Below are 14,224 nucleotides of genomic sequence, written 5' to 3' on the forward strand. Positions count from 1 at the left end.
AAAAAAAAAAAGCCCGAACTCACTGGTTCCTGGCTGGCTGGGGGCAATCCCTGCTGCCCCCCACTGCCCCACACCACATGGGGGGCTCTGCCATGAGCCCCCCAACCCCTCTCCTGCTGTCCCAGCCCCCCCACACCAGCTGCCCCACCTGGCCCAGCTCCGGCCCTTTAAGAAAAAAAAAAGACAGCGAAAAACCCTGGGACTCACCACTCCTGCAGCAGCCTTGGGGCTTCAGGGGGCTGGTGCAGAGCCCCCCACGTGGCAGTGCAGCAGGGATCACCCCCCATCAGGCAGGAATGGCAAGTGGGGCAGTCATGGGGGGGCAGTGAGGGGCAGCAGGGATCGCCCCCCCACTTGGCAGCATCTGGTGAGCGGGGGCTTTTTTTTGTGAAAGTGCTGGGAGCTGGAGTGGGCAGGGCAGCCGTTGCTAGGCTGGGCGAGCAGGCGGAGGATGCGCCTGGCCTGGGTGATTTGGAGATTCAACCGAATTGCTTCAGGACAGTAATTCAAATCACCGAATCAAATCTCTGTCCTATGAATCAGCCGAATCCGAAACGCATACTAGCCATTTCACATAGGCCTAGTCTGGGATTCAGTTGGGATGCTGCTCCCAAGAGCTTTCATTCCCCAGAGGTAGCTGCACTCTTAGGGATACTTTACTCCAGTAGGTCTGATGACTCTAGGGCAGCTACCAGCAGTACAAGGTACAAGGTGAGATAAGGGAGGCAGAACCCAGTACTAAACTGGGGCAGAGAATAGGACTGAAATCAGATGCAGGGAATAATCTGGTTTGAGAGCCAGTCAGCAGTGGCTGCAGAGCACAACAGCACCTGCCCCAGGAAGATCACAATCCAAGTAAGTACCAATAAGGGGCATGCTGGTGTCAAGAGAGCTTGTGGGCCTCTGTGTATATCTCTGGTCCAGGAGCGGACGCTGTGACCTCTGCATGCACCTGGTGTGGGGCATGAGGAGGTCTGTATCTGCAGGCTCCTGGGAAGATCATCAGAAATAACCTCTTTGGATCACTGCCTCTAACACCTCTTAACTCAGGGAGTTTTCATTTGTTTGCTATTTGCATTATATATTCTTTCTCTATGGCATGTGATTGGCCACCTAAGTCACATGGTATTATTCCTCCTCCCTGCTTGAATGGCAAAAGTTTTAAAGAGGCAAGTAATGAGGATAGGAAATGGTGAAGAGGAAAATGATCTGGCTTTCACAGGAATATGCACATACTCAGGCCCTCACAGTAGGAGGATTTAAAAAATAATAAATGTGGAGGGTTTTTTTTCACCTTCTGGTTTCAAGTCCATAGAGTACAATGGGGTCTCACAAGCAACCTGTTCTCTGCAATTCGAAGAGCTGGAAACTTTGTTTATTTGAAGAAAACCTGACATTTTCCTGGCTTCCTGTACATTACTTGCTCTTATGATTTTCCTCTAAGCTCTGCCTCTGGGAGCTGGAGCTTTAAGAAAAGCACTAATGATCATGTTGTGGTAGCACTGGAGCAGGGGTGGGCAAAATGTGGCCCAGGGGCTGGATGCAGCCCACCAGGCCGTTCTATCCAGCCCGCGGGGCCCCTAAAACATCTAGAAAATTAATATTTATCTGCCCCTGGCTGCCTGTCATGCAGCCCTCGATGGCTTGCCAAAACTCAGTAAGCAGCCCTCCACCCAAAATAATTGCCCGCCCTTGCACTGGAGTGATGTTGCAGGCAAGATGGAAGAAGACTGTGCTGCACTGAATTGTCTAAAACTATTCCACCCATGCAGTTGGTCCAGTAACAGACATCAGGCTCAGAAATCCTTGCCACAAACTATCACAAGACTCGTGTTAAAATGGCAACATTATTTCCTGTGTGATCTGAACCTGTTGAAATGCCCAGTATTAGCAGATAATAATAACAAGAGGGTGGAAAAAAGGACCAGACCAAACAGTGGAGTGTGAGCAAATGCTTATTGAGTAGTTACACTCCAAGCCCCAACATCTGGACAAGAATGCAAGCATTGTAAATAAAATAATGCAAAAGGGTCAGGTAACATGGCCATGAAATCAAGCCACTCCCCATCCATCCAGAAAACATATCCCTAGCAGTTAACCAGTCACTGCCTCCACCAACTGCTAGGCTGCCCCCTTCCAGCTTCGCAGTCAGGCTGAACAGATAGATCGTCTTTACACTGAACAGCCAACATTGGCACACAATATAGACACTGACCAGCCACAAGAGGAAAAGGATTCTGAAGCAGGAATCTACCACCAAACTCACCTGTCATCCACACTCAAGCGCTCAGTCTTTAGGAATTGGCAAGAAGCACATCGCAACTGATTGTAGCTGCCACAGAAGAGGAGTGGAAAAGGCAGCAACGCACTGGGCTGGGTCCCAGTGCACACATCCCCCATGCCTGCTATGATGTTTTGGTATTTTAAAAATGGGAGCGGAGTAGGAGTGAGCATGTGACTTACAGGAAGTCAGATATAAAGACACCTGCCTCTTAACCAGGTTCTGTCTGGCTGAGCGCTCTTTAACTAGGGGAGCTGTTTTTGGGGTCTCTACAAAGGCAAGGGAAGGATCACCTAGATGGAAAGACATGCTTTCCCCTTCCCAGCGGGAGAAAGTGGGAGGATGTCTCCGCCACCAAGGGCTCTGTATTACATTGAGTCTTTTTTGTTCATCTTCTGTTTAGTAATAAACTGGCCTGGTGGGAAGGAGCTTAAAACTCAGCTCGAGCATTTGTTCTTTGTTTGGCCAGTCCATGCTTGTGAATATGCTCGGGAATAGACAAGCCCCAGGCTACAGGTCATCTGCAGACAGGTGGCCAAATGTGATCTTTAGCCTGCCTAACAAGTGCATTTTCATATAGGTTAACACTAGGCAAGATTGTTATCCTCTACTCTGGACCCCTGAATGACCCAGGCCCTGGAGCTCCACCCTCTGATTCCTGCAGCCAGATGTGAACGATGGCAGAGCTCTGAAAAAGGCAGCGGGGTCCTGTTTGTAGGCTCCCAAGTGATACAGGACCTTTCACATCTCTTGGTAGCCACCCCAAAAGTTAACGCCCTCTCTATTAAAAAACCCTGGTATTGCTTTTACAGTTTGGACTCTGCTGACTTTGCCTCCAGGTGCTATCTGTCCTGGTGCCATTGCTAGATTAACAAGTCTTTCTTTCTGCTTCACAAGCTGTCGTAGCCGGCCACGAAAATCCCATCGACACCGCCATCGCCACTGCCACTCCCGGTCAGAGAGCTCAGGTTCCCGCTCCTCTAGCTGCCAAAGCAGGTAAGGGGCTCTTCGCTGAGTTCACTTTTCTTTCAGTCTCACTCCACAGCTGCCTTAGGGACAAAGCAACAGTTGTGTTAGCAATCACAGTGTTACCCACAGCCAATCAATGTAGTCTCTCTCTAAAAGAGGCTGAGCCAAAACTGAATGTCATTGCATCTGCTGGTGTCATGGCTATCGGAGCTTGGCCTTTGAGCTCAGGTAGTTGAAGCTTATGCTTTTCATACCTAATGCCAGTGATCCTCCCCATGCAGGTACAGCCTAATATCAACCTAGTGCCCCAGGCTGGCAGTCACCTCTTCACATCATCAGCAGCAAGGCTCATGCATGACCTAAATTGCACATATTTGTTAAAATAGCTGTCCACACAGAGATGAATGCTGTGTCTAGTTGACATGTTTGCCCATGGCACCTGGTGAGCCATTTTTGTTGCAAGTCTGGGAAGGGGCCAGAACACCAGGTACTGATATATGCCAGGATTGCTGGTTTGGCCCTTTTCCTGCTCAGGCTCCTATTTCTCTTAAACACTCAGCTTTCAAAGAGCCTTGTTGTTTGGCTGCTTTTAAGGAGCTTTTGTTCAGGAGCAGTAACTGATCCCTGTAGGGGGAAGCAGCGTGATGGTAAAGCAAAGGTGCCAAAGGTGAGTTCTGTCTGAGGTACGTGGTCTTGGGGATCACAAATCCCTTCCTGAGTTGGGACCAAGCCACAGTCAGTTGCAGATTGTATATCCTCCCCTAAAGCTCAGGGATACTTGAAGAGAGGGTTAGTATCCAGGTCATTACAGGGTCAAGCAGGTTTGGATCCTGAACCCAAACATGGGAGGTCCTCCATCATGGCCCAGAGATAACCCCGTTTCAGACTATTAAGAGAAGTAAAACACCATTCCTGAATAGGGAGTCAGCATCTACCTTTTGTCTCAGCCTCCAGTAGTCAGCTGTCCCTCAAGCTAGCTATCACTTGGGGTGAAATCCCTTTTGCGTGTGGTGGGTCAGCACCAAGCTTTATGGGCTCAGATGGGCTCCAGGCCTTGTGCTGGCTGCAATGAGGTAACCTTCATCCTACACCAGGAGGTGTCACTTAGGCCACTCTGAGCATTTCTGTTAGACAAATAAAGAGTAAGAATAGTTTGATGTTCCATTTGTCTTTTTGCAGGCACAGAGACAGATCTCGGGAGGAAAGGCATAAAGCTAGACGAAGACGCTCCCGGCACCATTCAAAGAACACTGAAAAACGAAGCATCTCTGCTGAGGTTCAGGCCAGCTATTCCTCCAGCCAAACCCTTCAGATCTACAGCTTCCTCTCAGCTAAGGAAGTAGTAAGTATTACCCATTTTGCTTCCCTGCCCAGACTAGCCACAGGAACTTGGGCAAAAAAATCAGATATGAAATTTTTATAACTCAATTACAGTTATGTTAGACAAAGTTGGTTTAAAACTGTATTATTTATTAATGATGCTGTTCTGTGATATATTAAAAGTCATTCCTTCCCTCAGCACTTTCACACTGGGGGTGGGGTAGGACAGGGGAAAAAATCTCCTATGGCTTTAGCCTATGAATAATGAATTGGGGACATTAAACAAAAAAGTGGCCTCCAGCGATGGTATTTTACAGGGAAATATTTGTGATGCAGTCTTTGCTCAGCTGGATGTGAAGTTAATTCACTGGTCTTCATATCCACCAGTTTAGGCCTTCAGGGGAGAAAGGGAATCAAGCATATATAAAAGAAACATTTACTTTTAATGAGTTGGTGATTATTGGCAGAGGATGTTTGTTGAGTCTTGGGATTCCTTTAAGATCATCATTCCTCTTTACTGACAAACCTGAGGGACAAATTTGGAACATGTAGGCAGCTCCAGTGGTGCTAATGGGAGCTGTGTGTGCATCCAAGGGTAGAATCAAGCCCAAGGCCTTGGGATATCTTTCCATATACATAGATGATGAGGAGAGATGCTATAATAATTCGTCCCCATCAAGGGAGAGAGAGGAAGAAATTATATGAATGAAGGCCTGCTTTTCCACAGCACTGTACCTTGTGCAGTCGCTCATGCCTGTGCAGAGTGCATACAGACAGGCTACCACATCAGAACAGGAGTATCTTCTATTCCCTTTGCATAAGTATTAATTATTAGTCAAAGGGCAAAGCAGGGAAAAATCTGTGTGTACAATATTAGAGATGGTACAAATCAAAATACTACAACTCCCACCCCCTAGAACTGGTGTGTAATAGGGGTCTGATCCTCTCACTTAGAGTAGTTGTATAGCAGGATTAACATGACTGAATTCACTAGTTATATCAACATAAAACCAAAGTCAGTAAGAGGATAATTTGTATGTGTGCATGTGTGCATGCTCCCTTATATCTTATACTCCAGTATACACACACATCATCCAGAGATATGGGTATATACGCACACCTACATATATAACACATATAAAAGATATACACCTGTGCATATGCGTATATAGAAACAGATGTTGTGTATGTGTATGTGGAACAAGAAATACACTATGGCATGGTAAGCTATGATTTTTTTTATGGGCATGAGCTTGAATGACTGCATTACTGAGGACTAGTGAAGCCAAGGATAAGTTAACAGCACATTCTAAATAAGGGCCAGTAAAACTTTGGGTACCGGAAGCAGTAATAGCCACATTAGTGCAGAGCTCCATCTTGGCTAATGTACCTTGATTCTCTGCAGGGCTAACTAGCCCCAGCAGACCCCCATGCTAATGTGGCCATACTGCTCCCATTCCCTTAGTTAGCATGTGTTCTAACAGCACTGCACTGTGTAGTGCAAGCCATATCCACCATATTTGAGTGGGTACCCTACTTCCTATTCACCTCTCCCTGAAGTCAGGCTCCCTGAATGTCCTGAGGAAAACATCCCACTGGAAACTGCCCCATACAAGAGGAAAATGGAACTCAGAATTGTAGAAACCGTTAAAATGGTCTAAATTGGAGCGTTTGACTCTGCGTTGGCTGTGCTCAGACCTAGATGACCATGTATGGTGCAAGGCAAAGAATCCAGGCCATAGCACTTATCAACAAAGCTGCATGTGAGGAGTCAGAAATAATAGCCACTGGGACATGGGAATAGCTTTAGGTTAATAATGTGAGCAAATATATTGACAGTAAAAGATGTATTAATGCACTCACTGTGCAATCTATCATTGTCTTCCGTCTCCCAAAAGAAATACACACTCAAGCCATAATTCAGGAAATCACTTAGTCATTTATAGTTAAGCACCTACTTAACTGCCATCCTGAATAGCAACACTTGCCTGTACCATGACCTTAAATGTCCTGTGCAAAAAACTAATAGTGGAGAGACATAGGTAAAATTTAATCTCATGCATTGGAGACATGTCTCATGACCAGACATAGCTATTTTGTGGCTTCATTCTGCCTTTCGTAGGTTCTATGCTCAGTCTTTATTTAAGGTTGGGTGAATTGTTCCATGCAAAAAATGTTGTCAGGAATTTGGTTTTTTAATTAAATGAAAATGTTCATGAAAAGTGCCTGCACTTTTCAGAAAAAAACTCCAAAACACTAATACCTGAAAACAAAACAGGGTTTGGCCAAAATCCACATTTTGCTTCAGAAAGCTTTGATTCAGTGATTCATGATGACAATGATAATTGGGTTGTCCATGTCCTGTTTCTTGTTTGTGGGCTGAATTTCCTCCCCACACCGCATCTCCTGCAGTCAGGGATTCCCCTGATGAACCCTCAGAGGCAGGGCCAGATTAATGCATAGGCAAACTAGGCACATGCCCAGGGTCCTAAGTGAAGAAGAGGCCCAGTTGTGCTTATTTTACATATTATAATTATTGAGTGAAAAAAGTAGAGGCCCATGAGTTTGTTTGCCTAGGGCCTACTAAAGGGTTAATTCAGCCCTGCTCAGAGGTGACCAAGAAGGGAGATCCTGGGATATCACAGAAGATGTAGCCCAAACAAAGAGACTGGTGGACAGAGAGAATGCAGGGCATGGCAATGCAAAACGCAGCTCCCTGCTGGCCCTGTGGGGGACACTTCCCAATCACAGGATTTGGTTTCCAGCCAACGAGTTGGACTTTTTTTGTTCAACAATGGAAATTTTCTTTTTGCAAACCTTGATGATTTGTTTTTTATTTACACTGATGTTTCCCATGGGGGTAGAGAGGCATTTTTTTAACCAGCCCTATCAATAGCTTGTAAGAAAAAAGCATTGCATTACCCAGGGCATCTCTGTCTCTCTCTCTCATGCTTACATGTGTGTGCATATGGCAGGACAAATAATAATTTCACACTGCTTATCTTTCTGGTAACCAATGCCCTGACCTCTTTCGCTTTTAATCTTTGCTGAACAATTAATGACATGCAGCCACAATAGGAACCTATTCAGAGCTGTCCTTCAGTGCACAGAGAACTGTGGGTAATATGCAGCATTTATTTTTAAACATAATATTAACTGGCTCCCTAACTTGCTGTAGCCGTTTTGCTCCACACTGCTACAGATATATTACATGCTGCTGTGCTTTCAAGACATTGTAGTCAAGCAGACCAATAAAAGCACCTACAGGGTAGAAATCTAATTGCCTTTGTTGTATCTGATGTAGCAGACCACAGACTGCATGCACCCTCCTTGCTAGCTCCCTTCCTTTCAGTGGCAGATCCACAGCTAAAACTAACATAATCTGGGGCCAAATTATGAGTGAGACTATGGGGAGGCTTAAGGGACAACTATTCCAAGAAGCAGTAATTATTCCAGTGCTAACGTACCTACAAAAAGATGGAGGCAGGAAAAGGGAAGTCAGGCTGCAGAATTACTCAGCATGTGCTGGGAAGGGGATAGAAGCCTTGCAAGAAACATAAGTTTGGTCTCTATCATACTTCATGTTTTCCAGCCTGTTCACTTTAAATTGTCGAGTTTTTTCACTTACCAGCCCCATGACCCCAACACACATAGTTAAAACTCAAGAGTAAAAGAAGTAAAGCAATGGTGGGGATATTTGCATATCTATATCTATATTGATATCTATATCTAGATATAGATATGCAAAACCCTCTTTTTTAATTTCAGTGAGCCTACAAGACCCCAGTCTGTTGCCTGATTCAGCATCGTGTTTGGGCTAAAAGAAGGATGGAAAGATCTGACTAACCTGGACAGAGGAGTGTGGGTCTGAGTGGAGAGCATCAGCTGTAGGCATGTGTCAGGGGGACAGATACTAGGCCAGTTCTCTCTCCCAGGCTGTCCTGGTGCATCTTGAACCTGCTCTGCAGCACCTCTGGCTATTTTTGTTCACCGTTTCCACAGAGCACTGGCTGTCAGTCATGCAGGCTGGAGTGATTTTTTTGCAAGGCAGACAAACATCCACTTAGAAACAGGCTGAAACCTGCCACTGCAATTGATTGGTGACCAAGTCTGTACTGGAGAGGAAACAGCCAGTGCAGCAAAACACTTTTCCTCACTGTAACTTTATTGTGACAGGCAATAGACTCAGCCTAGCTTGCATTGTACCAGGGGTTCAATCCCCTACTCTCTGTGCAGGTAAGAGTACCATTAAAGTCAAGGAGGATCAATTCACTGAATTTTGCTTGAGTTAGGAATCCATAATTGGGCACTGTGGGATTATATTTCCATCCACTGGTACCTTTGTTCAAAATTAGTTATTTAAATATAGGGTGACCATATGGGACAATGAAATCTGGGACACTGCTCCCATCCCCCTTAGGCTCTCAAGTCAGCAGCACTGCTACAGGCAGAGGTGGACCAGGGTGTCATGGTGCAGCTCTGGTATTAATATTCAGGCTGCTAAGAGTGTCAATGGCCTGTTAATGACCTATTGTTCTTTACTTCACAGGTGTTAACAATCATCTCCTTTTTAATGGCCATTCCACTAATCAAGCTAATCTATTTTAGGGCAATCTTGCTGTCTGCTAGGGCTTCCTATTTCACAGCTTCTGCTGCTCTACCTTCCCACTCTGTGCCCCACACCCAGGACACTCATTTTAATTTTCACCAGCCAGCCAGGACCAGCCTTCAAAATCTGGGACTGTCCTGGCCAAATCAGGATGTGTGGTCACCCTACTTACATAGGATTTAAACAGAAAGGGTCATATCCTCAGTTACAGTTAATCAGCAGGCTTCCAGTGAGGCCAGTGGAATGACGCTAGTTTACCCCAGCTAAGAGTCTGGACCTAAACTCCCCGGATTAGTAGAATATACCCCTAAAACCTAACACATGCTCTCACTGTCCCAAGTGGTGTCTAACAGCAGGTGCTGCATCTGACTTTAGAAGCCCATCAGCAAAATGCTCTTGCTCTTTAACCTGCTGCTACAATGATGAAGATGACTCGGTGGGATCATTGACGCACGTTCCTCATTCTTTGCATTATTAGAATGCAAAAAAAAGAGATTAGACACCACCAGAAAAATTAACATTTCTTGGCAATAGATTGTAAAGAAAAATATCCAAGGAAAAAAATCTTCCATCTCTAAGCCAGACCATGCAGAGCTACCCGCAGCAAAATCTCAGCCCCTGGATGGCTGAGAAAATTTATGGTCATATCTCTCTATGGAGCCATTTGAAGCACAGTAAATGGACTTGTTCAGTTTAATTGGAATACTCTTAGTGATTGTATTTTTGTAACCTATTAGGCTGTGCTTCCTCTTGATCTACAAATTCAGTTGAAATTAAATTCTGAAGTATAAGCAAGGGCCTCATTTTTTCGCCCTTCATTTTGATTAAATAATAATTTGAAACAAAAAAACCCCCAATAAATAAGTACGTTAGGCTCCCCTGAGGGCAGCTGTAGATCTCCCCAGTGAAAGCCAATAGAAGCAAAGTTCACTGTGAGTACTTAATTACTTACTAGAGCAAGGGAAAAAAACCTAAATGGTTCACACAGAGCAAATTTGGACCATAAAAGACCAGACACTTCTAAGATACCCAAGGAAAAAAAACCTGTGAGGATCCAATTGTACTGTGTATGGTATTTTCAAATATGGGTCTTGGTTTATCATTTGTATGGCTGTGGCTTCCTCACATGCAGCTAAATGGAACAAGATAATAAGTTATGTTCATCAGTGATTTATTTCACCACGATGCCTAGGGGTGTTCACCATTATATGCCATGTGTAAGTCCTGTTTGGAAGGCTCAACTAGTTCATACACTGGTGCTTGGACTATGGATGAGCTTTACCCTAGTTGTCCAAGAAATCATGGAAGGCTTTGCAGATACCTATATAATTCTGGTTATTGTTAAGGCTTGGGCAGGGGGTGGACAGAGGTACCTAGACAGCCTGACCACCTACCATTATGCCTAGCTGTGTTCTTTAGCCCTCAGATGGGAGGTATGCAGCACAGGTGTTTCCTGTTACCCTAGGGCTGCTAGCATAGAGGCCAGGCAATGGAAGGGATGCTTGGGCTGAATATAGAACTACTATTTCTGTGCACCTAAGAAGAGTCACCAGCAGCTCTAGGAGAAAAGAAAGCCTCAGAAAAAAACTGAGGCAAACCTTCGGGTATAGTTGAAACTTAATGAAGACCTTGGGGGTTTGACCCAACAAAAACAAGGTGCCAGGGGTAAGATTTTTGGGTCATCTCTCTAGAAAGCTATTAGGCCCTTAAGCAAGGCAGTAGCAGGTACTGGAAAAAAAGGACACTGATCCCCAGTCACTGATTTCTGTTAGATTGAACTGAAATTTTTAAAAAGTCCAATTTAAAAATGGTAAGGAAGGAATAAAATTTGCAAGAGGAGAAAGAGAATATTGGCCCCATTTAGCAAAACCCATAAGCATGTGCTTCACTTTAAGTCCACTTGACTTTGGTGGAAATGAACCAGGAGTTTGATCTTTCTATTTGCTGAGAACAGCAGCGACTAATAGGCAGATTTTAGCAAAAGCTAAACAAAAGCTGGTACTTCTTATAGATGCCTTTAAAGGGCTGGTTCAGAAATACTGGAATAGGAAAAGGAAAATGTAGTATGTTTTCTATCACCTACAAGGAATTGAAACTGGAAGTTAGATGCAGATGCAAACTACAAACCATTCTCACTGTGTCATAAACTCATAGAAAATCAGGGTTAGAAGGGACCTCAGGAGGTCATCTTGTCCAACCCCCTGCTCAAAGCAAGACCATCCCCAACTAGATCATCCCAGCCAAGGCTTTGTCTAGCCGGGTCTTAAAAACTTCCAAGGATGGAGACTCCACAACCTCTCTGGGTAGCTTGCTCCAGTTTTTTTGCTACCCTCCTAGTAAGAAAGATCTTCCTAAGATCTAACCTAAGCTTCCCTTGCTGCAACTTGAGCCCATTGCTCCTTGTTCTGTCATCTACCACCACTGAAAACAGTCCAGCTCTGTCCTCTTTGGAACCTCCCTTCAGGTAGTTGAAGGCTGTTATCCCCTCTCATCTTCTCTTCTGCAGACTCAGTGGGTGCCTATACACATGCAGAGAGGCTGCTCTGATGCACTGTGATTACAGTGTGTTGGTGCAGATTCGATTAGTCCAGTCTGCTGGAGCATGGTAATTACGACGCTTCAGCAGACTCCAGCATCACATGTATCGGCATCCCCATGTTGAAAAATGGTGGTGGGGTGCTTTAACTAAAGCTCATTTGACTCATATGACAAGCTTTAGTTAAAGTGCCCTCACTTCCATTTTTCAGCGCAGGGACGCTGATACACTTGATGCTCCAGACGCTTTAATTAGAGCAGCTCTTGGAGCCGCTCTAATTAAAGCACCCCTCCCCCCCACCTCCCAGAGCATGTCTATAAACACCCAATAAGCTCACTTCCCTCAGCCTCTCCTCAGAAGTCACATGCCCCAGCCCCTGAACCATTTTCATTGCCCTCTACTTGATTCTCTCCAATTTGTCCACATCCCTTCTGTAGTGGAGGCCCCAAAACTGGATACAGTACTCTAGATGTGGCCTCACCAGTGCTAAATAGACAGGAATAATCACTTACCTTGATCTGCTGGCAACACTCCTACTAATGCAGCCCAGCATGCTGTTACCTTTCTTCATGACAAGGACACACTGTTAATTCATATTCAGCTTATTGTCCACTGTAATCCCCAGGTCTTTTTCTGCAGAACTGCTGCCCAGCCACTCAGCCCCCAGCCTGTACTGATACATGGGATTGTGCCATCCTAAGTGCAAGACTTTGCAGTTGTTCTTATTGAACCTCATGACATTTCTTTTGGTCCAATCCTTCAATTTGTTGAGGTCTCTCTGAATCCTAACCCTACCCTCCAGTGTATCTACTACGTCCCCCAGCTTGGCGTTATCTGCAAACTTGCTGAGGGTGCACCCATCCCATCTTTCAGGTCATTGATGAAAATATTGAAAAAATGTGAGGGAACTGGACATCCTTCTCCTTTCATTCTATTTATGTCCAGTCTAAACAGAAAAATCTGCCTGCACATCAGAGTATAGGAACAGATCTCAAGAATGCAGAAGCTAACTGTGGTTTTACATGCAATATACACCCACTCTTCAAGGGCTTTTGAGCAAGGGCAGGGCTCTTCAACTGAATCCAAGTTACAAGTTGTAATCCAATTACAAGTTGATGCCAATATGACAGAAGAGGGGTGTCCAATTCCCTCACACTCTTCTGAAACTTTCTGTTCCTTATAGGGTATTTTCCATTTTCCAGCCAGCTCTAGATAAAACATATAAGCTGGTCTAATAAAAGACATCACCCTAAATCTCATGTCTTTTTCTGGGGCTACCTGTGCCTCAATGAGTGGGGCCCAAAATAAAGGGACAGCACAGTTGGATTTTGTCCTCATCTCTGCCACCAATGTGCCATGTGGTCTTACACCACGCACTTCTCCCTTGTTGTGCCTTAATAATCCCCACTGCTAAATGGGGCAGCACGTAAAGTACTTTGAGATTCTGATTCAAGGCCCTGTTGGATGGCAGAGCAATCACAGCATCACTACACAGTGTTCACCAAGGCATGGCTCTCCACAGCCTGCTCCTCTTCCAAAAGCTTTTCCTTCTGAGCAACTCCAGTTCTGCTTTCACAGTCATTGACTGTAGCCCACTGTTGGGATGCTGCTTGTCCAAAGAGTGCTGCTGAATCAGACCTCATGCTCCATTTAGCAACCCTTGGATTAGGGCATGGGAGCAGCCAGCAGTGAGGTGAAAGGCGTGGTGCGAGCAAGTAGGCATGCTGGGGAGGCAGCATCTGACTGGATGCAAAAAGCGTAATGCAAACGGTGACAATTAGAGCAGGGTTGGGCAATTATTTTGGGTGGAGGGCCACTTAGGGAGTTTTGGCAAACCATCAAGGGCCACATGACAGGCAGCCAGGGGCAGATACATATTAATTTTCTAAATTTCTAGGGGCCCTGTGGGCCAGATAAAATGGCCACATTTTGCCTACCCCTGACTTAGAGGAACCAAGATTGGTTCTGACCCTGACGAGGGGCCGAGGCAACACACCTCCATTCCAGAGGACCTGCAACCAAGGTTACAAGCAAATAGGCTAAGCATATTTAGGGTTACCATATTTCCAGTTCTAAAAAAGAAGACACGTCATGCTAGGGGGAGGAGGTATATGATTGTGGGGGGCAGTGATACCCTGATGCCCTGCCCCTGCCCATTCCATTGCCGCTCACTCCCAAGCCACAGCCCTTCCCCCTGCTGCTGCCTCTTACTCTCAACCCAATGTACCCAGCTCCCCTGGGCCGTGCTGGTGCCCCTCACTCCCAACCTGCAGCCCCCTGGTGCTGCCAGTGCCCCACACTCCTGTCCCCCAGTTTCCCTCACTCCCAAGCCACAGCCCCCAGGGCTCTGCCAGTGCCCCTCACACAGCCCCCTGTTCCCTCCAGGCAGCTCTCTGCTGCCCCTGAAAGGCCCCCTCACCCATCTTCCCCCGCTGGAGGGGCAGGTGCCTCCCCACACGTCTTCTGCTCTGCTGCAGCCCCAGTGCCTGGACAACTTCCCCCAGTACTG

At 45.8% G+C, this 14,224-nt stretch overlaps 1 protein-coding gene across 1 annotated transcript in view; it reads left to right on the top strand.

Moving 5' to 3' along the window:
• Nucleotides 1-14,224, top strand: part of LOC109290222 (serine/arginine repetitive matrix protein 4-like) — a 30,077-nt gene that overhangs the window by 267 nt on the left and 15,586 nt on the right. The window contains exons 2-3 of the mRNA XM_019506628.1: nt 3,039-3,277; nt 4,430-4,592. Coding sequence (XP_019362173.1) covers nt 3,039-3,277; nt 4,430-4,592 — 402 coding nt within the window. The remainder of the gene's footprint in view (nt 1-3,038; nt 3,278-4,429; nt 4,593-14,224) is intronic.

Source organism: Gavialis gangeticus, unplaced genomic scaffold (assembly GCF_001723915.1).
Source record: "Gavialis gangeticus isolate Ggan-Ray unplaced genomic scaffold, GavGan_comp1, whole genome shotgun sequence".
NCBI classification, from domain to species: Eukaryota; Metazoa; Chordata; order Crocodylia; family Gavialidae; genus Gavialis; species Gavialis gangeticus.